Source organism: Struthio camelus, chromosome 3 (genome assembly GCF_040807025.1).
Source record: "Struthio camelus isolate bStrCam1 chromosome 3, bStrCam1.hap1, whole genome shotgun sequence".
NCBI classification, from domain to species: Eukaryota; Metazoa; Chordata; class Aves; order Struthioniformes; family Struthionidae; genus Struthio; species Struthio camelus.
The window spans coordinates 9,370,630-9,398,098 of NC_090944.1; the positions used below are offsets into that span (position 1 = coordinate 9,370,630).

General features: G+C 38.4%; 1 protein-coding gene across 6 annotated transcripts in view; it reads left to right on the forward strand.

Moving 5' to 3' along the window:
- The window catches only part of FZD3 (frizzled class receptor 3), a 66,222-nt gene that overhangs the window by 849 nt on the left and 37,904 nt on the right, over positions 1 to 27,469 (forward strand). For 2 of the 6 annotated variants that reach the window (XM_068936771.1, XM_068936774.1), the window contains exons 2-3: positions 4,217 to 4,342; positions 4,630 to 5,144. In XM_068936771.1, the coding sequence (XP_068792872.1) occupies positions 4,956 to 5,144 (189 nt within the window). In that variant the 5' untranslated portion in view covers positions 4,217 to 4,342; positions 4,630 to 4,955. Of the gene's footprint in view, positions 1 to 4,216; positions 4,343 to 4,629; positions 5,145 to 8,248; positions 8,306 to 23,495; positions 23,559 to 27,469 lie in introns of those variants that run through there. The other 4 variants (XM_068936772.1, XM_068936775.1, XM_068936773.1 and 1 more) reach the window with 4 other exon arrangements.

The window sequence follows — 27,469 nt, forward strand, 5'->3', positions numbered from 1 at the left end:
ACTAGTCCTAGGCACGCACACCCTCCCTTTCCATTTGCAATGCAGCGAGAATCCAAGAGGATCCCATGCACGCAGTCCCTCCTTTTCCCTTAAAAACGCAGTGAGGATCCGAGGGGAAAGGGGATGCTAGTGCAGGCTGCACCCTACTTCCCCTTTCAACGTAAGGGATGCTAGCTAGCTCCCCCTCCAGTTCCTCTAGCTTGCAATGCAATATGAACTCAAATGGAGAGATGCTAGATCTGTCCAGCTCCTGTGTTCTCCCCCACCCTTTTTAATAAGATGATGCTGTCTTGTTCCTTGCAATGCAGTAGTAATGCAAGAGTAGGCATATGTGAGCTAGACTTTTCCCTCTTCTGTCCCTGCTGTTTCCAATATGACAGGGGCCCAACAAGAGTGGGAGGCAAGTCCCCTTTCCCTTCCCTTCCCTCCATATATGTGGAGAGGTTAACCTGAAAAGGTTTCTACCTTCCTATCCTCCCTGCTGGGAGTGAAGCAGTGACCATTGCGTCCCTGGGAGCAGAGAGAGAAGAGGAGATGCTGTGCACCTTTCTTCGTTCTGCCTTCTAGCGTGGTGAGGAGGAGAGCGAACATATGGAAGAATGGGGAAATGTAGTACCTGCCCTCCTTCCTTCATGGTCTCCTAGTTGCAATAAAGGATGTGGGGCATTACAGTGTGGTTCTCCCTTAATATGTGACAGAAGTGGAACAGGGGAGTACAGCACTGGAGTTTCTTTCCCACTGACTAATTAGAATGGAGTTAGGAGAATATATCATTCCCCTTTATGTGGGTGAGGATTCAGTTGTGGAAGTACTGTCTGTGCTTGTATGCAGTACAGTGAGTTCCTCTTCTCTCTCCACTATCAGAATTGGCTGGGGAATGGCCAAGGTGACATTCTCCCCATGTGCCCTTAGTTTTACAGGAGGGATCTAGTTTGTTTTGTCACCTCCCTTCTCTGGGGTAGGTAATCATGAATATCATATTTCCACCTACACAGTCTCTTTCTGAAGCCAGGTGACTTTTTTTTTCTTCATTGCTCCTCCTACTGCTCCCTTAATAACTTTGAAATTTATTTGATAAAAAAATTTTTGCTTGTGGGAGTCAACCCTTTCACTTCGTGATTTTCGCTCTTTATAATAGTCTTCTATGCATATCTTAATTTAGCCTTTAGAGTAGGAAGTGGATGGGCTTGTACAAATATAAATACCGTATAAATCCGTAACCACACTAATCAAGTGGTTGTTTCCTACCCTTTTTGCCCACAGCTTTTTTTTACAGTGCCTTGGGGTAGATGGGAAGGTATCCCCTCCTCCTCTTTTATCCCTGGTGTCATCAAATGTATTTTATTTTGTTTCTATATACATGTAAAAATAACCACAAAAATTCACCTGCAGAGGCTTAACAAAGCATACCAAACTAGATCTGTGGTAAGAAACTATCTTGAAACTAAGTATTGTGTATTGCAGCACTCATTTGTCTACACAAATCAATAGGTCATCTATATTTGACCCTAGTTTACAGCCAAGCTGTTAGAATGCAAAACTTCAGCCTCCTTTGGCTTTTGCAAAGATATAGTCTTTTATTTTTCTTAATTTTACCTAGATTTTTTTTCTCCATGAAAGGGCACTGGGTGACTGGGCTTTATAATTTGACATTCTTTTCTGGCTCTAGTAAATATTTTCTTAATATCCTTTTATGATGCAAACAAGATCTTATTACTATATAGTAAGATAGGAAAGTGTTGAGAGGACTGAATTTTTTTTTTTCCTGCTTTTACACAATTAGCTTGTCATGGTTTACTGAGTCTGTGTGTGTGTGTGTCTTCAGTTTGAGGTGTGGGAAAGTCAGAGGACTGGTAGATTTGTTTGGAGTCTCAGTACTTTGAATGTCATTAATATGATGCTTTCTGTGAAGTATACTTGGAATTTTTCCCAAGAATTCACTAGGCTCTAGATCCTGACCTGGATTCGCCCAACGTCTGTGCTGCAAACTTTAACGTAATGCCTACTGTGGGTACAGTTCATCTTACATTATTTCTGAGCTTCTCTTATGAAGCGTCATCTAATTAATCACTGCTAGAGTGGCAACTGAGGTATAGGGACACGAATCTGTGCTGAAGAGGCAACTGCTAATCTATACTGGAAGTTCACTTCACTTAAGCTGTTGAATAGTCTTTTTGAGTTGGTTGCCAAGGTGTTTTAAAAAAAAAAAATGAAGTGAAGCTTCTTTTGGTGAATTTGGGGAACCGTTATTAAAATCAAAGGCCTAGATTAAAAGAGGGGTAGGTAGCTTGTACAAAATTGAGCAGGAATTGGTTCTGTCTATAATTTGTAATACTCTGATCAGGTGGTAATATGCAAAAACCTTCAGAGTTAAGTAATGCTGCCTGGAAGCTGGGACAGCTCATGTCTATGTTTTTTTATTATTATTTTTTTTTAAAGATACACCAAACTGTTGAAAAACAAGTTTGAGGAATGACTTTCTTCAGTTAGAAGGGCATGGCTTTTCAAGGCCATATGAACTTGAAATTGGATAAAAATCAGGCATAGGTAGATATAACAGGTCTTAAATATTGTGGCTGATTTTGTTCTTTTAATTTCAATGTCCTGACTGCTCTTCCCAGCAATATTTGCTTGTTTCAGTATATAAGCTAGATGCTTTGATTTAAGCTATGTCATTTGATTCTGCTGCCTAACTTGAGGTTTAGAAAGTTTTATTTTCTACTTTTTTTTTGTAATGTTATGCTTTTCCTAGGCTTAGGACTGTTTTACTATGTGTGTTCTTTTCTTTATGTACTTGAGTGCTGATTCCCTGTCAATAGCTGTGAGGAAGTAAGCAGCCTGGAAGCAACATGTCAATGAACGTAAATTAACATCATTATGTTTAGCAGCTCAGTCTTTTTCCTGTTTTCATGTCTGTTTTAAACAGGCAGTCTCAAATGGTAGCAGTCAAAATCATTTTAGAGATGTATGGTATCTAATTTTTCTGACCGTAAGGCAGGTCTATGTAAATGTTAAGTGCGCATATAACTTTTTTGATCAGCTGATATGACTTTTCCAGGAGAGATCTGACAATCAACTCTTTTGTATGTCTCACTAAGTTTGCATTAGTGAGAGAAGGGATCAACTTTTTCCTTCTCTGACTTGTAGACTTTATCTATCATCCTGAATATCTGAGGAAAACAATTACTCTCAAGACTGGAAGTCTGTTCAAATTTGTCATTGCTTCCTCTTGGGAATATTGGTGAAGTACTTGGGGTTTTCTGGTTCAAACAGAATTTCTGAATCTGCTACCTTTTAATGCAAGCCGTTATTTTCTTTTTTTAAAGCAGTTGGCTGAGGACTGAGTTCTGCAGGTTCGTTGCTGCAAGACAAAGTTGTTATAGGAAAAAGGCTTCTTTGTACTCTTATGGCTCTGGCTGCTTTTTTTGCTGCTTTAGCCTCTGATTCTAGAGTTTATTTCTCTAGTAGACTGGTGCAATAAGCCGAGTCCCTTTTCTACTTGTTCCACCTCCAGCCCCCTACCGCTGAAAAAGCGCAGATCCAGCCCTAGGGAACGATTACTGTTTAAACTGTCTCTATAGATGTTATGGAACTGGCAGAACAACCATGCAACCTTTGCAGTTTCCATCTTACAGTGCGTGGAGAAAGGGATGATCGAAATTTGCTGTCTTCTGGCTTATCCTATGCTGTTATGGTGGTTTATAGAGTGCACCATACTGCAGGTAGCACTTTCTCATTTCTTTGCTATGGGGAGGGTCAATATCTTTTAGGTTGCATGGGAGGCAGTACAAGGTACTCAGTGAGGCACGGCAGACTGCGCTGGAGTAGCCCCGAGACCTCAGCGTAAAAGAACGGGCTTTCTCATTTGTACAGTCCTGATGGGGCATTGATCTGGTCCCTATAAACCAGGAGCAGTAACTGATCTGACCAGCTCTCTTGTTGGTGTGATTCAGTAAAGTTGTTCTGAATAGGGCATAACTCCTTGTCATGTTTAATATTTTGAGGCCAGCCTGTGTCTGGCATTTGTGCGCAAGTAAAGCAGCTTAGACGCAACAAAAAAGGTCTTTACAACTGGACTAGTAATCTGTGTTAATCAGGACAGCTAGCCAAACTGTGAATGTGATTTGCTAGGCAGAACCGTAGTCTTCAAAACTGCAAGTTGTGACTTGCTTATTGGTGGTGGTGACTGTTTTGTTTTTATTTTATAATTATTCAGCAGAAGTTATGTGACCATGCAACTAAAGATGCTATCACTGTGAATATACCTGTGGAGACGCCGAATCATAAATAGTTTGGTTTCAATGTGGTCAACGACTGTAATCCTCACTTGGCTAAGTTTAAGGTGTGGTTTTTTTTTTCTAAAAATATTTTCTTCAATAGTAAATACGTTTCCCTCCTTCCCCATCTGTTTCAGATAGAATTTTACAGCATACTACCTTTTTTCTTTTTCTTTTTTTTTTCTCACAAGAGAAAATGTGAAACCAGAATTAAAACTTAGCGAGGGACCTTCTAATCTTGCGCTTGGCTCTTACACTTGATAATTTCAAGCAAGTTGTTTAACAGACTATTTAGAGTTAAGTGCTTTAATAAATTACAGGGCTTTTTACCGTATTCTGTTTTTTGTTTCAGGCCATCTAACAAAAGAAGAACTTAGCTCAGCTGCTGTTCAGTCAGGATGGGGTCAGTTGTGTGGGAATGTGGATAAACGTTTTAATATCTTAACGTTAAACATACTGTATAATAATGTGAAAAGAAAAAGCAAGATGTCTCACACCTGTATCTTAATCACATCTTCTGGACTAAACGAACAGCGTTGTACACAAAGAGCTTTCAAGTTTTGAAGAACCTTAAATGAGGACTGAAATTATTGGCATTAAAGTAAAATCTGAAGGTACGTGAGGAGTTTGAAGAGTTTTCTGACTGGGGTCCATAACTGGCCCCGCTTGCTTGGAAGGATGGCTGCTAGCTGGATGTTCTGTTATCTTTGGCTTTTGGATGTTTTGGTGGGGCGCACAAGAGGGCACAGTTTATTTTCTTGTGAGCCCATCATCTTGCGGATGTGCCAGGATCTGCCTTACAATACCACCTTTATGCCTAATCTTCTGAATCATTATGACCAGCAAACAGCTGCATTAGCGATGGAGGTAAGAGTCAATCTACTTTCTTTCACCACTGTATATGTTTTAGGCCTTTAATTGACAAATAATTTGTAATGGAAATCCAAAAGGTGTTTATATTTAAATTATTAAATATATAAACAAATACCACTTTCAGAAGATATATTGTAATATATACTAAAATATTCTATGACTGCAGAATTTGCCTAATTTGGTATAACTGAATGTGAAATACTCGGAATGTGTTTGTATGTTAGTCTGTTACTTTCAATATTTAGACAGATCAAGAATGCATATTTTGAATGGTCTGTCAGTTAACTAAGAGCCAGACAAATTGCATTCTGAACAATCAATAGAAGATTTGTAGTTTTGAAGAGTATGTTCTTCAGTGGTTTTGTAGTGTTTAGCCTTTTCTTACTTCCCAAAGATTTGGTGTGAATGAAATAAGAATAATAAGAGAGACCATGAAAATAATGGAAATTGTTAATTTACTAATACAGCTTTTTTCCAGCTACAAGACAGTCTTCTGTTTTGCAAGCAGATTAGTTAACCTGTTTTTGTTCTATATCCAGGCAGGCAAGTTTGTATGCTTGTGCTTTTCTTGTTATAATGGTACCTTACTAGTTACCATTATCCCCAAAAGCCTTCCTTAGATTTATGCGTTTTCCTTTCACTTTCTCCTTTTTTAAAAGATCACTTCCGCTGATGTTTGCCTAAGCTTTCTTTAGAGAACTTTCATGATGGGACTTCGACCACATACTTAGAAGTCTCTTTTCTCTGTGTCTAGTTTATATAGGACTTTTAAGTTCCCTTTAGTCTGTTGTTCTCTATCCTAATGCACAGAGAGTTTCCTTATCTGGTACTCTGTGATATAGCTGAAATTGATAGACACTTGGAATATTAGGCAAATCTCTTTGTCAGACTATACAAATGTTTCCATAAGAGATTTGTGCAAATTAAGTTTACTTGCATTTCTGTAGGTGGTCAGAAATCCTAGCTGGTAGATAGGCAATGCTGTACGCTGAGAACAGAAAAGGTGATCGTATGTCTTCACTTTCAAATGTTCTTCCTGACAGTCCAGGAACTTAATTTAGTTATTCGTGTTAAATAGTCTAAAGCCAAGGCTTTACATAGTCTGCGTAGCAGACTTGACGAGCTTTTTACTGTGAGAAGAAAATAGAGACTCTTACCCTTAAATTTGCTTTGTTTGAAAAACTGATGAACTTGCATTTCAACTACTTGTTTGGATGTGGCTAGGGATTACAAGTTACACTAAAGACATAACAGGAGTTAATTTTATTTTAGAATTAGTTCTGGTAAGTTGTGAGGTTCTTTGAAAACCTAACTGTAGGGAGGCAAAATGGAGCTAAAGCAGGTTACCAAGGTCAAAGTGATTAAACTATACACAATGGGTGTATAACAAAGTGTTTATTTCCCCTTTGAAAGGTAGAATTTAAGGTATTAAAAGAACCAATAAAACCAGATTGACTGCAGGCTTTTGGGACTTGCATGCAAAGGTGTGCAAATAGCAGGGGTTATTTGTTTTGTTTTTTTGCCTAACTGAAAAAACTGCTTGGATGAATGTTACTTGAGAAAAGTGAGCATGGCTTATGCAAAGGGAAGTCCTGCCTTACAAATCTCTTGGAATTTCTGAGGGTTTCAACAAACATGGATAACAGTGATCCAGCTAATAGAGTCTACTTGACTTAGCTGAAAACATTTTATAAAATCCGCACCCTGTACCTAGGTAAGATAAGAATGTCATAGTAAGAATAGGTACTTGCTAAGACTGGAAGTAGATGACAGAAGTAGATCGTCACCTCTTGCAGTGGAAATAGACAGTGGAATGACTTAAGGATCTGTGTGGTTCACTATTTGCATAAATGATCTAGAAGAGAACGTTAGCAGTAAGGTGCAAAAGTCTGTTGATACTGTTGTGAATACCTAAAAGCTTAGGCCAAACCAGAATGAAGAATTGTAAAGATCCTCTTGAGATTACATTTTCGTACATTGAGCCATAAAACAGTGGAGGTAATTCAAAGCGGTAAATATGTATTTTTTTAAATGTATAAAAACATGGGGGGAGTAAATAATATTCTTCACATCAGTGGTGATGGTCAGTTTATTTTCTTGGTTTTATGATGGTTTGTTCTATTGAAATATCAGCTGAAAGCTTGACAGAGTAGTAAGAAGGCAAAAATACAAATCAGACATTTGGGGTAATTAAGAAAATAATACGGAAATAAAGACCAGATATTACTGTGTTGCTGTATAGTGTGGTTCACAAATCATTTGAGTACTGTATGAAGTTCTGGTCTGTCTGATCTTCTTGACTAAGCCGAGTCAAAACAAAGAGGAAGAGGTGGTTCTTCAAATTGCTGGCAGTAGAGCTGTGGAACACTTAGAAAATATTGCAGATGCAAAAAATTGGGGGAGACCAGACAAGAACTTGGAAGAGAGTGCCAGTGAGATTGAGTAGGGAGAAAAAACATTTTAGATTCATCCCCTAAGCCGAAAGTTATCAAAGGATGGGAAAGCATTTAGGGAATGTAAGAAATACCTTGCTGTGTTTAACCAATGGTCTATTTTGCCCAGTGTTTTGTATCTGCTAGTGACAATATTATTATTTAGGTATTATTTAGGGAAAGGATGCCAGCCTTGCCCGTGTCTGTGGCCTACTTCTCTTGTGCTTCACCAGTATCCACTGTTCTTGAATTATGGATGTTAGAGGGTATATCCCTGCCTGTTCCCTTTTAGTATGACTTTATGGACCTGTTGTTGATGAATTTGTGTACATTATTTTTTGAATACAGTACTACCTACCTCACCCTGTAGTGAAAACAAATTCCAGAAGTTCACTAGCTGCTGTGTAAAGAAGTCCTTATTCTCTAACCTGATTTAAAACAATCTCCTGGTACTTTCACTGAATACCTTTTTGTTCTAGTGTTGTATAATATTGTTCTACATTTACTTCCTCTGCTGCATTTGTGATTTTTGGAAACCTCAGTTTTCTCCCCCAGGCTTTTCCTCTCCAAACTGAAAAGTCCCAGCTGTCTGGGCTTTCTTCTTGCAATTCAGCTGCTTCATTCCTGTAATCATTTTAGTTACCCTTTTCTATGTACTGTTTCTAGCTTTCTGCCCTTGTTGAGATGCTGAGATGAGAATGGCACACAATACTCCAGATGTGGGTAGGTTAAGGATTTAAACAAAATGATGCTTTTTATTGTCAATAACTTTCTAGTAATGGCCAATATTACATTGGCTTTTCTGGCTTTTGTTGCATGTAAAGCCAATTATTTCAGAGAACTGTCAAAATATCACTTTCACTTTCCGGAATAGTCTCTTTATGGCCACTGCTGGAACCCGAGTGATAGATTATATAGACCCTCGGTTGTTTGTATCTTCTTAAAATAGCTTTCTGTTAAGGAGAAAGAAAAAGTTGAGAAGAAGTGTTACTTCTCTATACTCTGTGGTAAAGCTCAACTCACTAGCATAAGTTAGCTTGTGTGAAACATTGTGCTGCTCCTACTCATACGCTGGCTTGGTGCCAAAGTAATGCTTAAGCTTAGCACGGGCATGCTGGTGTTATGCTGCCATCAGTGTTGTTGGGTATATGTAGTATCCTCTACTGCCAATATATTTAGTGTGTAGGCCAGTGGTTTCAGTCTGGGGATGTGCTTTAGGCTACTTCTGAAAGCTTCGTGAGAATTGATTGAGGAGTACAAGGCTATTAGCAATGATTTTAAATTCACTACGCAGGGGCCTGCGTGTCCATTCCAGAACTTCTGGGGATTTGCACAGGAAAAAAGAATTAAAAATACAGGCTTGCATGAATACCTTTTAATTCCTTGTGTTAACCTGGATTCCTTTTTACATCTCTAGGTAGCAAGAACATTGATTTTTAGTATTTAGCATTTTAAACGTTATTTCAAGTTCCACTAAAATGGATGGAGCACTCCACTTGTGAGCTGAATGAAGTCAGCTAAAACCTGCATTGTGACATTTCTGGGTAAATATCTCTTGTGTCTAAGCCCGCCTTAATTTTCTACAAGCACAAAGGAATATGGCAGCAAAGTCAGTGTGATTAATCTTGTGTGTTGGAGGGAGGGTCTTTTAATTAAAAGTTTTCAGTAACACTTTTCAACAGCAGTTAAAAATTCATATTTCTTATATTCTGAATTTCTTTGCTTTGATTGTGGGTGTATACTCTGAGCCACGCTCGCTATTCTGGTGAGTAGCCAGGATTACCAGATGAACTGGGGGCAAAAAAAGTCTGATACTGGAGTTCAATACAATGAGTGCTTTAAAACATAATTTATGACAGTTATGTTAGTATTAAAGGTGCTGGTTTTCATTGTTTTCTCAGTTCTTTTATATAAAAACCTCTCTTCCTGTACCATTGATTGTTTCATTGAAGGAACTGTTCAAAACTTTCACCTGTTGATGTTTTGAGACTTTAAGAAATACCAGTTAATTGCCTTTATGAGTCTTTATTCTAATAATTAAAACCAAGGTTAGTAATTCACTTTATAGTGTTTTCTTGTTTAGTTCCAACCATATTGGTATTAACCACCTTGATTAAACAAAGGAAAATAGAATATTACACCATCAGTTCCTCTTGATGTATACCGGTCCATACTGTAATCACAACGTCTGCCTTTATTTACTCCTAGGAAAGATAATGCCTTAAGCTTCCTGCTATGCTACATCAGTAAGGCTTGCCTTAATCTGGAAGAAACAGAGAGGGATTTGTGCATGCAGGGGCCTGGAGCATTATTTTGTTCCCAAGTATCTCTTAAGGGAATTAGTCCTTTTAATTGAGGACAAACACCAGTTGCACTAGTACAACCTCTGATAAACATCTATGTGGCTATAGTTGAGACCAAGATGAGAGCTGTTACAATATCCGTTCCTTTCTAAAAGGAACGCTATGTGTTAATGTTATGTGTTAACTAACACACTAGTCGCTCTCGAGTATCAAGATACGAGATTGAGGGCAAATGCTTCTTGGAGTGCTTCTCGCCCAGCCCAGCTGGCCAGGCTGAGCTGTCCAAGCAGGCAAGCCCAGTGCTGGGAGCTGTCCTGCACAGCAGTACTGCACGGCCGGAAACCACAGCAGCAGTTAATTATGAGACTCATGCATTTTCTGGTGCTAAAGGGGGGTCCTTGCTTTTATATGCTTTATGCTGTCATGTTAGACATTTTGTAAGGTATTTTGAAAATTTTCTATAATCAGTAAACAGGTCACTGTTACAATAGCTATCCAGCATGGTCTGTTTGCTCTCCTGTTAAAACTTTATTCTAGATGCATTTGTGATAGTGTCACTGAGAAGATGTTGCACTGTGGTGCTGTCACGCGTCTCTTGCGTTACATAGATCATATGCTGAGCTAGGTGGTGACAATGGAGAAGTTAAATGGCCCTTATTCCCCTGAGGAATCTGACCTTGTTTACTACTCTCACGGATGATCATTGCTACAATGTGAAGATTTATCTTCACTCCTCTTTGCATGAATTTAATACCTCTTTGGCCTTGAAGGATTTGCTTACATGTAAGACTAGAAAGCAGTGTGTTTTAGCTGCCTTAACACAGTTTTTGTAGACAAATGTTTTTATCAGAGAGTAAGTAACTAGCAATAGTCTGTTGGAGCTTGAGAGCATGTTATTAAAACATTTGTCACTGATGAAAAGAAGAGGTTTAATATGATGATTGCCAGCGTTCTTGCAGTTAAATGTGCTGCCACCTCTTCCTTCTCCTTACCCTGGTGTTTATAGGATCTCACAGATGATACTAGGGATCAAAGAGTCTTTAAAGGACTGGAAGCAGACATAGTTGAGGGCTAAATGGGTCCCTCTGGGTGAATCCAGAAGCTTTATCTTTGGGGATTATATTGGAGGTCAAAGGCACCAGAGATGAGATAGTATAGTCACCATCTGGACGGAGGAGATAACATGCTGTTATTTTGCAGTCTCTCACAACTTCTACTTCCACTTTGCATATCAAAAAAGAAGGAGCAGCAGCATGATAGATTTAGGGATGCACCATGGCTAGGCTGGTTAGCATGTGTAGGTGGGAGGTGCAGAGGGGGAAATAAATAGAGAAATAATGTTATCCCACGATTGATTGATTTTTTTTTTTTTTTTCCTGCAATGTGAGAGAGATAGCCAGAAGGGGAGAGTAGTAACTTTGACTAATATGCAACTGATCCATCAGTGTGGCAAAGTTCACCAGCTGGGAATCATTGGATTAATATAAAGAAACCATTCGGTCACTGAGTCTAAAATATTTAGAAGCAGAGTTACTGAATATTTCATGGACTTTGTCACCGAATATACAGCTATAAATGTGAAGACACACAATTTTTTTCATATCCTCTCCCAGATTTCCTGGATTCTTGGTGTACTGATTCTTGCAGAAAATAGGCCATAGATAAAACCTGCTGCAGAGTAGAGTGCCTGCTACAAGATGTGTATGCCCTTGCCAGCTATTTGTTTATATAGCATAGTTTCTTATCTGTGGCAATTTTTCTTTTCTTCTTCTCCCCTTGGTGATTTTTGGAGTCTTAGAAGTAGTCTATTTTTTGTCCTTTTTAAGTGGAAAGGAACCTGTGTAAGTAAGTAAGTTATAACTAAAAGTGGCATCAATAGAAGAGTTAACTATGTTGTTCCAATCCTGATCTTAGCATATGGGATGGGATTTATGCATGTTCGCATTATCAGTAGGTCAAGTGTGAAGTGGCTCATCTTAATGGTGTTTCTCAAACATTTTTTTATCAAGCATATGTTACTGCAGATTTCAGATCATGAGGACTTGGATTCAATGGGGAGCGTTGTCTCTCGATTCACAATTTGCATAAAGGCCAGAGAGAAGCGTGCAAAATTAACTGGTCTTGGTTTACATGATTGTGATTCCCACCTTCCTTAGAGCTGTGAGTTAGTGCTGCCCCATTCCTCTTCTCCTAACTTCTGAGTGATATTTTAGATACAAGTGGGAAGCATCTTTCTCTGTTTCCCACTAAGTAGGCAAGAATGGGGTGAATGTAGGAAGATCCTTAACTCCTTCCTCCCGTAATTCCATCTTTATCCCTTTTCCCCTGTCTCTTTTTGCCTTTCCTGTGCGCTACATGCTCCTAAATCTCAGCAGTTTTCCTTGGCGTTTCATGTTCTTCAGTTCTGCACCAATAAGTTGAAGTATGAGAATGTAAAGCTAATGCAAAAGTAAGCTTTAATCAGCTGGTGTAGTGTAAGCATCGTAATTTTTGAGTCTAATTTGCAGTAAGGATTAATCTTCTATTTATTGCATAACATTATGATGCTTACAGAACAATACGACTGTGCGTGATCATGGGAAAGCAAGCCGTGCACCACCTGATTAAAGCCCGCTCTTTCATTAACTTTATACTTTCCTACCCCTGCCTACTCTAAATGTTTACCTTAGAAATAGCCAGAGTAATTCTAAAGTAAAAAGGCAGAGTCCATCTAAAATTTTTAGATTACTTAATTGTAAAACCAGAATATTGGTCTCAAAGCTAAAATTACAAAGATGCTTCTGCAGAGCGCAGGCAGAGCAGAGGTGTTCCTGATAATGTATCAAGAAATTATTGTTTTGGCAGAACCTGAGGCTTCTATTTGAAATGCATCAGCCTATGGTTTCAAACTTACCCTGTAAAAGGCATGAATATATTGCAAAGGTGATAGAAATCCTGAGTGGATTAGACCATTTTTGGAAGATCTAGAGCTGTTGTTATAGGCCCAAGTAGGTCTATGCAAAAATTATTATGATCTGACAGTTTTTTAAAACGAGGCTTCCAAGGATGCTGGCTCTTGAACGTGCGTCCTTGAGTGATCTCATGTTAGGACCATCAATCTTATCCTTTCATGCTAAAGTGCGACAAAATTCAAGATAATCTGAATCATCCAGTGTATATTAAAGCATTTAGAGTTTTCAAGACAGGAAGAGCAGCAACAGGAAGAAATGAACTGTATCATTTGTATTCAGGTGAAGCATATGGATATGCATATTTACCAACTTCCAAGTTGCTTGCCTGGAAGCTACCATGAATCCTGATGCGGAAGCACGTAAAATCAAAGAAGTCTTGCAATCATATCATGTTTCCACTTTAGCACATATAGATGAACGAGAACAATAGAAACTCCATATCTAACTTAATCTGGACTTCCGTTTTCCATTTTCTGTCCTCCCTCTTATGTATTAGAGGCTTAACTGAGGAACAAAGGGAAAGATAATTGTTTTTGGCTAAAAATCTGAAGCAGTTAACCCACAGAAAAAACAAGAGAAGATGCATGCTTCAGTGTTCAGACAAAAGATGGACTTTTAGGCTGTTGCTGCATGCAGTCTTTGGGAGGGCATTGTAATTCTGACAATCAGACTGTTAAATATTGACTTACAGAGGAAGGTATTTGTTCATTTGTTGATCCGGATCTGCAATAGCAAACCTAACGGATCTGGAATGTCTCATGCCTCTTAGTGGACGTAGATCATACATGAATACGTGGTCTATCCTAGTACAGCAATCCAGGGGAATAGGAGCTATAACTTGCATTTTAATGTAAAATGTATATTTGTTTGAGCAATTACGATGGTCTTTGTTTGTTTGTTTGTTTCTCTCCATAGGTCATATCACTGTACCTCAAGAAACTAGATAGAGGCATTATAGTACTATGCTGTACAGAACAGCATGAAAGAATAGAATACCAAAGAGCACTTTTGTTTAACATAAGGTTAAAACTTATGCATGTAGATCATCGGTGCTCAAATAGTAAAGCTAGACAGCAGGTGTTAGAAACCCTTAATTTCCTTTGCCTTGCTAACAGGCTTTCTCAGGAGAATAATTTCTGAAATAGTCTTTTATGTTCATTAATGAGAACAAAATGCCACACGAATATTTTCAAAATGCAGGCTAATAGTGAGACAAAAAATGAATAAAAGTTATTTTTTGTTGTTGTTGTTGTTAAATCAGTAGACTACTGCTTACATGGTAAAGATGAATTCTGTTACCATGTTCATACTTCCTTAAACAAAAGAATAACTGTGAATGACGATTCAACTGGAAATGTGGAAACGAAACTTAGCTTTAATAGTTTATTGCAAGCATATGAAAAAAACATTAACTTTATGTAATGATTAAGTTTAAAGTGACTGATCTACATCTTAATCAACATCTATTGCACAGTGGGCCTGTTTTCAGGGTCATGGAGGCAGATGGCTCTACGTTGTGGCTAATTCTGTAGCATCTGGTAGAGGCTTAAGGAGGAATAATTAGGAAAGGTGGAACACACGTGAATTTATTTTGAGTAGTCAAGCAATAACCCAATGTATTTTGGAGTCTGTTGTAGCTCTCCGCCTGCAAGTGTTAGCTCTGAAGCAAAAGAATGTTCTGCCACTAAGGGAATATTGGTCTTGCTGTTTATCGTCTCCCTTGTGTACCGCAAGCATAGTCATTCATTCCTACCTTTTCATATGTTTTTTCTCTATCTTAGTCAAAATCAGCCAGCTGATTCTCCTTTAGATTCATCTGCTATGGGACAAAAACCATATATAATGTTTGTTTTATATAATGTATGCTGTAGTAGTACAAGTTATTATTTATTAAAATGACTAGACTTAGTCTTATCTCTAGCAGGATTTGTAACTTGGGCAAGGATGTGGTTGTGCTATATTAATATTGAAATAGCTACATTGTGTTTTGCGTATACACACAAGGGACTCCTTCGCTGTTAAAGCAGACTTTTAGAGTGTCTGCTTCAGAAGTTAATTAACACTTCTGTTTAGTCTAGCTTACTAGAAAGACCTTTCTCTTCTCCCTTTACACTCTTCTGATATTGTTTAGAAGCGACAACTTAACTTGTTAGTTAGCCTAACTAACTTTAGCATAGTTAGCCTAACTTTAGTTTTGTGTCTTATCTACTTGCCATTTTTCCAGAGCTTTTTTCCCTGCAAAAAGTTGGTGGTGATGTTGATAACTGTGGACTTCTTCAAAGGTCTGTGGCTTGTCTAGGAGGTACTGTTTCTTTTGCTGGTCATTTGAAAGTGGTGGGGTTTTTTCTTGTTTTCTCTAGTTTGTGGTGCTGATTCCTATGTTAGCATACTCTGCTTCAAAAAGGAAGACGCAACAGGCTGACAAGACAAGAGAATAATAGCGAGTAACAACTTAAACAACAAGGAGCACTCATCATAATTTTTACCAGTTTTCTTGCTGGTATGGCTGCCGTTTTCTTCTTTGTTTTGGGAGAAATTCATGGTGACTTTAAAGAAAGTGAGGTTGGCTTTTATGGATTTGAATCACTTTTGTATCAATGAGATATTCCTGTGCGGCTGCAAAGCTACTGTGTTCTGTGGTTTGAGAAGAAGAATATATAGAAGTATGTTGTTAATGTTCAGAGGATAATGTTCAAAGGAATACTTCCTTATTCCTGATTTTGTATCCTGGTCATTAGAGGAAGCAGACGCATAAGGGATTTGTGACTTGCTGACGGAAAACGAGCCTGTTTTTATCCAACCTATCGCACCAATTGGTACTGAAGCTAAGCCGCCTGTGGACTGCAAAATATCCTTAACGTGTGAAGAACGCAGTGCTCTTGAATTCTGAATTCATTGTTTGATCTTGCAACATTTTTGACTTGAAAAAATGATGATAATTTTATAAATGTACCTTTAATGAATATAATCTAGGTAAGAGATAGTCCAGTAAAAATGAAATTGAGGAGGAGATGGATTTATTTAAGACCCTAAGAACAGTGATATGAAGTCGAGCAAGAGGTCTGTTTAGTCCGGTATTCTGTCACCTCATGACGGCCCACAGTGGGTACTATATGGAAAGGTGTAAGAACAAGGCAAGTACATCATAGTACACCCACACTGTACTTCCACATCCAGCAATTTGTGGCCTGGAGATTTTTTGGCTTGGAAATTATGTCTTTGCATTGGTAGTCCTTGGGGTATTTTTCCACCAATTTATCTGTTTTCTTCCTCAACTGATATAATCTTTTAGCATCCACAAAATTCTGCAGCAAGCAGTTCCATAAGTTAAAGGTGTCGTGCAAAGAATTAACTGTTGCTGGGTTTGGGGGGGAGGGCGTTGTCTTTTTGAACTAGCCAGCTGCTGTTTTTGTGTCCCCTATTTTTTGCGCTGAAGAGACGGTGAAAAGTGAGAGCATATTTTTGCTTTACATATCATTTGTGATTTTTTATAGATCCATCTCGTACCTCATCCTCCTGTTGTCCCTTTTACAAGGTACAAGAACAAAAGTGTCCTACCTAAGTTTTAATCGCTGTTCAGATCACATGTTAACATACTGTGTATACAGCCGGTCTGTCAGATTGCTCTTGCACTAATAGTAACACTGCCTACCACGTTTTGCAGAATTGTTGGTTAGTGTGAGTTGGTTCTGTGTATTTCAAACTGTAGTTCAATAGGAATCTTTCTAAAGTTGTGCTACTTCCAGTTATCTGTGAGGCTTCTGGAGAACATCTTCAGAGGTGTTCAGAGATCATCTTCAGAGAACATCTTTCAAAGTCAAGGGGAAAAAGAAAGTTCAATGTCTTTGCAGGAGAAGAATATTAAATATTTGTGTCTGATCTGAGAATCGGATTTGCTCAGTTTCACTGTGGTCTATTGTAAATTAATTATGTGGACTTAAAGCCAGGATAAAGTTGGACTTTCAGTTCTTAAAGTTGCATTTTAATGATTTTTTTGCTTGTAATATTTTCTTTTTCATACCAGATTCGAAACTGTGGGTGCTAGCATTGTTTATTTAATGGCGTCTTTCACATTTTGTTTCCCATGTTGTGAATTTGGCCATGATACTCCTACTCCGGGTCTGTGTTCAGCAGACTTAGTTCCTATGGTTACCCACCCTTTGTAGGGTGACAAAGGTTGGCATCCTGATTCTCATGAGCCAAATTCTGCCCTTTGACTCTCTCCCCTTTTCACACCCCTTGCTAAGCTTGGCCTCTTGCTCTGCTTGGAGGCTTGTCAGCAAGGGGGTTCCCATGGTAACGAGGAAGGAAATTTGAAAAGAGAAGAAGAGTGAATAGAAGCACAAAGGCCTGGTTAATTTGAATGTGAACAAGGAAGGAAGGCTCCTTGTAGTTCATCTTTGTGTGTTGTAGAAACCTGAAATTTATCTTTTAAAAGTTGCTTTCAATTTGTAAACTTGTTTATGTTCCCTGTTTCGTGATTTATAGAACAAAAGTTGTCATGTTTGAGGTATTGAGCAATGAGAAACATCTTTCTTTAAATTCAATGATAGAATTCCAATTGAGTGTTCATTTAGTTTTTTTTCTCTCTACAGGTCCAAAAACATGATTCAGGTTTTAATTTTTTTTTTTTTTCTGAAAACATGTGTACTACATGTTTTCTTGTGTACTACATGTTTTCTTCATTAGGTAATGATTCAGTCGTCCTATCAATTATCTGATGTCTGTACATCCTTTTTTTTTTTTTGTGAAGGAGTGAATGAATATATGTAGTTCAGAATCCGTAGACCCATTAGTTGAATTCCTTCTGCTAAATATTCCTCCTGGCTTCTTATTGTACTTTTATTAGCATTTTTATTTAATCTGGGCAGATGGCAATACAGAAATGCAGTTACAGAAATGTAACTGCAGAGAAAAATACGGTAACAAAATTTGGTCTTTGATTTCAGTTTCGATGCTTACTGTCAGCAACCAAAAAAGTTTTCAAAAAAAAATTTGAAAATGTGTATCACTCGATAGCAAGTACCTTTGAGAGCTAAATGTTTTACATACACATGTGTTAAATAACAAATTATTAGTTGAAGTTTGATTTAAATTTATGTCTAAGAACAAAGAAATTATTTTTCTTTAGCTTTTCCACACTAGCTTTTTGAATGACAAATAGTCCATCTAGTTCTTACAGAAAAATAGTTGCTACCTTTGGTAGAAAAAAGACCGTTTGAATAGTCAGATTTGAAAATTGGCCTTCCAACTCCGCTTTTACAAATTCTTGCAGCTAAAATACTGAAAAATCTCAAAGAGTACCTGTGCAACCGTACGTATAGTTACTTTGAAACAAAAAGCAAATTATTCTCGTTATTCAGAATAGCGTTAATTAAGTGGCATCACAAAAAGACAACATAATTCTTCAGATCCATCAGTTACTTTTTCCTGACACAATGGGAAGGAGTTGCTTTTGTCTGGAAAAAGTAAGCTGCTGGGCTCTTAAAATCTAGGCTTTGGTTCCCTCCTGCTTTGTATTAGTTGCTACTTGTAGCCACGGGTCGTGGAGGGGATTTGAGAAAGGGGTGTTACATTGAAGCCAGGATCATGAAAGTTCTGCAGCTTGCAGTTCTGCTACAGTGACCGCCGATTCCTCTGCTGTAACCTGTTGTACCCATCAGAGAGGAGTCACAGTGTGATGGATTAAAGGATGAAAGGACGTGTTTTTGATCTAGAAGGTGTTAGTCAGCATCCATGAGGTGGTAAGCAGGTGGGAGCTAGGTGCAAGTGAAACCAGCAAAGGATCGTTGAGCAGAGCTCATCATAAAACATAAAGAGAGAAAAAAAAAAACCAAACCATATGTACAGTCCTATCCACTCTCCTGTCCCTATCATGCTTCTTTTGAGGTTGAAGGGATAAAGGGATATGGGAAACAACTCTACTATATGAACTTACTATAGTTCTTCAGAGAAGAAACGCCCTCCGACTGGTCTTCTGTGGTCTGCCAGATGAGCCCTGCTGTGGCTAACCAAACAAGGCTTATCACAGCAGGCTTTCAGCTCTTTTCCCCTTCCCTACCTCATAGCCCCACACCTGGTCTTTGTTCTATTGCGTTTTGCATCCTTTTAGACACAGATATTTATAAAATGGATTTTGCAGCGTTAGGCAATTATTCGAACAGGCAGTCAATGGGAAAACACATTTACCATCTCTTACATCACCCTCAGATGCTTACATCTCCGAGCAATTTAGTGCAGTCTTTCCTCTTTATCTGACCTGCTCTTTTATAGCATAGTCCCACTTATTCCATTCTGTATCAATTCCCTAGGTGCAACCATCCCTGCACTTTGTTCTGTGTAGAACTTGATACATGGAGTACATTTACAGAGTTTGTGGCGGTGCCCTTTACTGGCTGAGATAACCTTGTGAAGATGTAGTTCTTCCACCCGTAGGTATTTGTTGATATTTGCTTCTTTTTATTCTTTTACGGGAAGAATATTTGGGCCCACCATCCTGTGTAGGGGGGGTCTCACAGTGTAGTCACGTAATTTTTTGCTGTTCCCTTGTTTCCTTCCGTTCCTGTCCCCTCGCTCCTCCCGCTATCCTGCTAATGCTACTTTGTGTCATGTTGTGTTTCGAAGACGTGCACTTTACACTGTGAGTGCATTTTTTCCCAAGCCTATGTTAGTGATACAGAGGAGAACTAGACACAAACTTCTCCTGTCCTCAGTATGGAGAAACATAGTGACCTTTGAGGGCAAAATATTATTTAGTCTATTTTGAGAGATGCAAGCATGCTTTTAGGGTGCCACAGAAATAAATAGGCAGAGGCACTGTGGGAATGCTTGTTAAATGTTTTTCGTGTAAATTATTAACTACTGGGAAGAAAAATCAACTTCAGAAGCTTGGTTTTATTCTTAATTTGGAATTTTTTGAGGCTTTCAGAATTGGTGATTCAGATACTTGTCTAGTGGATAACTGCCGTGTGTCCAGTGGAAAAATGTACAATTGCAATTATTTTTTTTTAATTCCTCTTCCCTGTCCTCCCCTGTAGAGTTCATTTGTGATCTCATTAACTTAGCCCTGAATGGGAGGAATGGTATCCCGTGATCAATGTTAAATTTTAATTTACAGCTGCTGTGTTCTGACATGTTTTTAAAAAAGTGGTTAATTATTAAAATTAAAGCCACCAGTTAATTATCTTAAAGCTTTTGTTTTGACCAGAAACGAATTTTCATTTTTATATAAGGGAGTAAATTGAGATTTTTCCTCAATCTTAACATTTCTGTTCTGTGTTCCTGTCTGCTGAAGCAGAAAGGCCTACTTAGTGGTCGTCTTATAGTTGAGTAATTAGATAAAAAGAAACCTTTATGGGGATGGACAATCTCTTTTAAAATTAGAAAAAAAAGAACGTCTCAACAGATGAAGTCAGTGTTTGGTCAGAACATATATACTCACTGTAGAATTATAGTAATGAAAGAAAAATCCGTTTTCAAAAACTAAAAACTTTCAAAAATGCCATCCCGTTTTCACATTGATCTTATGTTCAACTGCAGAGCACCTAGCACGCAGGAACAATTTCGTACGTAATACCAAGATGTAGAAAAATTAATCCTCAGATTCAACTCTCTGGATCACTTTTTATTTTGGTGATGGTTTTATTCTACTTCATGGGAGCAGCTAGTAATACAGGAAAATTCTGCCAGGAGCCCCTCATAGACACTGGAAGATGCACTGGCATTTTTTTGTTTGTTTGTTTTCAAACTATCAGGTAAATATACTAGTTTTCCTGAATAAACTCTGAATTATATCAGCGTCTGCCGAGTTCTTCCATGTTAATGCGTGGGAAGAATACAAAGTACTACAACTTTACTGTTCTTGGCTTAAAAAATTTGCGAAACTAATCACAAAACCAGATGTAATTCTGTAAGAATCCTTACAATCAAAATAATATGAAAACTGTAATTAGTATATGAGAGAGGATAAAAGATAACAGTACTTTCAGAGTAACTGTAAAATGAAGTATAAGATGCTACTGAACTGAGATTTGGAGATGGTGCAGCTTGATTTCAATTGGGTCCTATCCTAATAAATGTATAGGAGACAGCAGGGCTGCATGGTTTGCAGAGCGTAGACCACACATCCAGTGGAAACCATTCTGCGCTATTTATGCATGTGAAACAGCTTGCTGAATTTTTAGAATTAACTTTTCCAAAAAATAGCTTAATATACTGGAATGATGGCGTAGCCTTTCTGGAAGTTATATGCCAGGGAAAGAAAATAAATAGTTGTCAAGCCAGTAGATCAGTATGTTTCAAAAACTGCCCTGTGAAATATCCTTCATTTTTGAGACTTGAAGATGCAAGTCTCCCCTTCTATCCAGCTGTTGATACACATGTGTGTGTGTGTGCGTGTGTGTGTGTATATGCATTTTTGCTGGTGTGTAGATATAACAGATGGCTTGTAATGTTAGATTCAGTCACAGCTGTTAAAATATTAGCATTCATTTTACAGATAGATTTTTGTTTGACATCCAGAATTAATTTTATGGTATAAATTCAACAGATGATGCTCTTACTTCAGTTTGCATCATATTATTTATGTAGATGGTTGTACTGAATCTGTATGATGCTTTGCTTCTTTCTAAGCTGTGTGAACAAAAACCCTGACTTTTCCATTGTTAGAGAGGTAATATTTTATTATCTGTGCATTCCTTTTGATTTTCAACTTGGACAATAAAGATTGGGCAGGGTCAAGAAAAGTTCAGATATTTAGCCAAACACATCTGTCAATTCATTTGGCACAATTAGTGTTGTTTTTTATGTAAGAGTGCAATTATGAATTAACAAATGGTCTCACAGTGGTTATCCAAAGATCATTACTTGAAATCTTTAGGTTAGATTCATTGTGGGCTAGGTTAGATTCATCATGGGAGCAAAATCTAAATCTAAAAAAAAAAAAATTTAACCTTAATTTCTATGCACAAATAGATGTTGAATGTAATATAGCCAGGTAAGACGCGAGAGTTTTGGAATAGTAATTCATGCTTTCAGAACTCTATCTGACGATCACAGCTCAAACAGTAAAATTATTTATGATGATGACTGAATCTGCCATTGAATTCCTATATATTAAAAAAGATGTTTTGTCTTAGAGAATACAGTTTGAAATTTTCACAGCAGACTGACCGCCAAGGGAGTAGCAAGCGCAGCTTCCTGAATTCACATTATGTGTTTCTTTCTTACAACCTTTTGACTGCAAAAGGTAATGCTTCTGTGTTTTAACAGCGTCAGTGCATGTTTTCTGACATGGCAAGAAGTCTTTATCTTCTGTCTCCTGTGTTGTCAAGCTAATACTATACAGTGAGAGTTTGCCTTAAATATGTCCTTGCAATATTTCATGGGTCCAGCTGGGCTCAGGACAGTTGAACTCTGTTATATTTCAGATGGTTGTAAACACACAGGATGTCCTGAGCAGCACAGCTTATGGTTTAATGGTAACTAGCTGTTAGGTCAGCTCAGCTGGGCCCTGCTCCTCTTCCTCCAGTGACATGTCCCTTTTGCACCTCTTGCACTGGCACTGGAGTTTACGCAAAGCCATTGTAAATTTGTTAATGGAGCTAAACAGCAAAAATCAAACCTCAGAAAAATGAACAGATCAGCCTAAACGTATTATAAAGTTGTAAAGTTGTATCCTGAGCCTACAGGAAGAATATTTAGATGCAACCAAGGGCAGTGCAAAGGAGGCTGGTGGCAGGAAAAGAGGGCAGGGGTTGATTAACTTAGGTCCATTGTGAAACTGCACCCTGAAGTGCCTTAAATGACAACTATAATGTGTCCTCCTGTCAAGCCGTATAGGAGAATGATGATGACCACTGCAATTTGCTTTTGAGAAGTCAGCATGCTGTAGAGTCCCTTGTTTCGTTTGTCAAGTTCTTTGGCCTGAGTGCCAGAATAAAGAAAACAGAAGTCCTCTTGCCTCAGCTTAGTGGAAAATATGTTAAGGTTGTAGCCTGCATTGGCTTGTAATATTGAGCTCTGTTAGATGTTCTGCTATGTTAGCCGTGTAAGTAACTGCAGTAAGCAAAGTCGCACGTGAAACAGTAAAAGCCATCAAGCCTTTGGGAGATTTAAGAAACGTTCTGTTGAATGGAAGAAACATACAGCGTGAGCAACACTGAATCTTAAAAATCCAAACTGATTAATTTTGTTCTACAGGGTATGTTGTTTATGGTGCAGACACTATGTTATTCTGTATGTTGATGACAGTAGAAATGAAAAGGTGAAGCAAATGTGACCAGTGATTTTGAAGCTTGGCAATGTCTTACTCATATCTTCCCTCCTGTTTCCTATTTTTAGAAAATCCCTTTTTTATAAGCTCTGAAGAACTTGATCTGGCTACTGATGCAATTCTGTACTCCCAAGTTAATGCCAAGTCTTCTAACAAATCTTCATACCAAATGTTTTTCTTCATTCGCTCAGCAAGATACATTTTTGAGCACCATGCCATCAGTGAATTGTTTATACTCTTCACTCCTGTTGTTATTCAAGGAGACAGACCTCCCTTGAGTTGGCAGAAGCAGTCTTTGAGTCCCTGTCATGAGATCAGTCTGCTGTGGTAGAGTTGAAGGAAAGAAAAGGTTGTTATCACTAAAACTCCACTTCTCATACTGGGTATCTTTCCCCTTCCCTCAATGACAACAGCATTGGAGCATTTTTCTGCAGACATCAAAGCACTAGGTAAGCTCAATTCGTACTTGGAAGGTTGTCTTTGCAACCACAGGATATAGAAATATGTTATTTAAAATGGAAGTTTTGATTCTGTCAAGGCTTACAGCTCTTGCCCAACAGTCTCTTGCTTGTCTAAGCGAGTGTGCTTTTTTCAGTCCTAAACTTAATACTGTCAAAAATAGTGGCCAATGGGCTGTATATTTATTTCTCCGTGATACTTTGGAATTCTCCCAAGCCCATCACAGCATGTATATGGAGGGGAAGGAGGAAGTCCAAGCAGTCTCAGCTGCCTTCTAAAAACTAACACTTCTTACAAATGGAAATTGTTACCGGGACTACCCATCTGTGTTCATTAGTTCCTAAAACATAAAGATGCCATATAGAAGGATGCCATCTTTTCAATGTCTTCTGTACGAACTTAAAATTTTAAAATTAAGCAGGGCACCTCTTTTGAGAACAAGAAAAAAGAACAGATAGCTTTAGATTTTAGTCATACAGACAGAGACTAGTGTCATTTGTTGTCTTTTAACTACTTTCGTCTTTATCCCACTTTTTTTCCACAGTTGAGAAATTAACCCCAGCTGTCTGTTTACAGCTGAAGACCAGAATGCTTAGGAAGGTTTGTGTGATAGCTGCCCCTTTCACAAGTAAGCCAAGTAAAATAGTTGGGCTTAGATTTTAAAGTGAGTAACAGGGTGATTATCTGGTTCGACTTATAACATGAGAAAAGTATAATTTAGTATCACACTAATTACTTGGCATATTTATTGTTGGAATGACTTAATATCTACTTGGACATGCATCTATGGGCATACATTTTTAGTTCCAAGTTAAAGCAGTCTTAATTTTTTTACTTCCCAGTCTATAAAGTAGTACAGTGTCAATGCAATCCTCATTGCAAACACAATTTTTCCAGCTAACATCAAATTATGAGACATGGAATACCAGAAGGCCACAGTTTGGATCATAAGGTTTCACAGAGAAGATGTGAGAATAGCCTTTTTCCATACTGAAAAGGAAAGCTAAACAAGTGGCCACAACTGTGACCCCACTTTGCTTTTCATATCTGCATTACTGCGCAAAGCCCGAAAAAGTATTACGCTTAAGTTTGTCCAGAAAAGAAAGTTAATGGTGAGGTGAAGTTTGAGTTTACATTATGCTAAGTATTCCACACTAAATTTGTCTTGGCACTGTGCACTAAAAGCAGAATGTGGCAACTTAACTTATTGCCCTTTGAAAACAGAATAAAGTGTCTGTGCAATAAAGCTGCACTTCTATGATCACTTTAAGCTGAGCAAGTGTGGAGTGTTTCCAGAAGGAAAGAGTTTACTCTCACACACCCAGCTGTGTGTGTTTCTGGTCTTTTCTGCACCCATCACTGACATGGCAATGAGGTATAGTCTGGCTCAAGGCTAAACTGAATGAAAATAAGTAGTCTTCCGTCTCATCCTGCTCTGTGTGTTTAAGGTGGTGCCCCAGCTCACTGCTCTTTTCAAACCACTAGCTCTGCCATGCTCATGGGAGCGCTCCCTAATCTTCAGGAAAAATCAGTTAGGTTAACTCAGGACTTTCAAGTACAGTCTCATTTGAAGTTAGCATCAGCAGTTTGAGTACTACAGTAGTTGTCCAGCTCAGGGTATTAACTTAAAAATCACCATTAATTTTAGGTTCCGTTTGTGTACCAAAATGACTGTGAGATATAGGCTCCAGCAAAGAGATGGGCAGCTGGGGCAGTGACTTCTCAGCGAAGCCCAGCAAGATTCAGAGGAGTGTGCAAGTCAGAGCCATCAGATAACTAATTTCCACTGTCTCAAGAAAACACTCTGCTTGAAAGAGACTCTAGAAGCGCGTTCCCATGAACTGCTTTGCTATCAGAGCTGTGAGGGCAGCTCAGTGAAATGAGAAGAACTATAGTCATCAAAAGCAGGAGGCAATAACACGTTCAGTCTAACTAGCAGTTGTCTGAAGTGTTAAAGCTGTCTGCAGGTTCTGAAGTTCTTGTGGGGAGGTGGCCTGGAAAACGTTATTGCCCGTGCACTTTGATATACAATTCAAGAATTTTCCTAATGAACAGCAAGCTAAATTCAAACATAGGGCAGCACAGGAGAAAGCACAGATCTCGAGGCTGCCCTGAGACAGGATATGCCCTGAGGCAGTTGCTTCCACCAGAGAATTGTAACAGTAATTGATAGTCATAGTAGCATCATTCCTCTCCCATGGGCCTGAGGGAAGAAAACTCCCCTTCTTCTTTTTGTGCATTTATGAGAATGCTTCCTGTTTAGTTTTCTGTTAAGAAAAATAAATATATAAACGACCAGAATAGTGAAAGATTACCAAAATCATTTTGCTTAAATTTTGCTATAATGTCACTTCCCAAATAACAGCCAGCTAAGTGACCACTACTGTTACATGAAAGGCAGAATTTGATTTCTTATCTCACTAATATGAGAAGTCTGAAACTGTAACAGAGTTCCACAGAGTAGTACAGTGGAACTTTATAGTTAGTTATTACTTTTTCTTGCAAAGCAAGAGCGAGAATTTGTTTTTGTTTTTATTTTTGGTTTTTTAAAAGTATATTTGGAGGAAAAAATCCCTACACAACTTTCTGTCTTTCCTTCATCCCCTCCTAAAAAACCACCACCAAAACAAATGCCAGCAGGAAGTTTCTGCTCTCTGTTAGAACCTGGCCACTGAAACATTTCCCGGGGTTTGTCTTTTTCAGAAGATGGGAATCTTAGGGAGAGAAGGAGCTAGGGCCATGCTGCTGGGAGTTAGGGAATTTCTTAAAGCAACTCTGCTACCAGCAAAGAAAATATGGGGAAGAGGGAAAGAAGAGAATGATACGACTGTGGGGCAGGCTGGACAGCTGTGAAAAAAGCAGTGATGTAGGATTGTGGCATGTTATTTAATGCATGCTGCCTGCGTGGCAAAGCAAGGGAGGGACAGTGGTAGGCGGGCAGGGGTGAGCATGCACTGACTTAGCCTGGAAAAAGGCGTGTTCGTAATGCTGTTGTGAGCCCTGCAGCTTTGAAGGAATTTGTATGGTCAGGAAGATTTTTCCCAGAGGCAGAGGGACCACTGGCTGTACAAGTTTAGATATATTGTTCAGTTATGTGATCTGGCATATATCAAATACTTAAGCGCCTTCAGGGGCGACACAGAATCTTTGTGCATAACTTGTACATTGGTGTTTATCTCTTCTTAAGGACGTATTTCCTCCCATTTTTGGATTTCTTAGGACTTGGCCTGAATTATTGAAAACAGTTGAACTACCACATCTTCTCTTGTCCTTTTACTTTTTTCTCCTTATGTTGAGTTGTTCAGTAGACGTTTTTCAAAAGCATGTGCCCTTTAAACAGAAGGCCTTTTGTTACACACAAAAGGGGAATATGGCTAAATGTCATAGCTTGCACTGCTTCCTTGGGCGTGACTATAAAAAGTCTCTAGCTCTCCTTGGCTTTATTGATTTTTTTTTTTTTTTTAATAGTACACAACATACTAAATGAAAATGACTTTTAATCTTAGTAGCTGCAAAGAAGGAGTCAGATAATTTTAGAGACAAGATGCTTACAGACTGAGCTACTTACAGGCACAAATGAATGCTGCTACCTCTTCCTAATTGGAAACGAGTAGATTTCTCTTTTTCTGTTTTGTAAGAATAGTGATTGTAGGGATTTTTTTCTTTTTCTATTGTCTAGCATGGTGCCACTACATGATTGTAAAATAAACTGATTTTATATAATGCAGAACAGAGTTTTTGTTTCTCTACAGTTGCTCTTTTGAGAGACAGAATGGTGTGAGAGGGGCCTGGAGTTGCTGAGAAACAGAACAGCCAGCACTAGTGGAACAGCTCTATTAAATTACACCTACTTAAGTGTATTGCTTTAGAGTTGTTTGGGTTGAGTATGTCTGTACTGTCT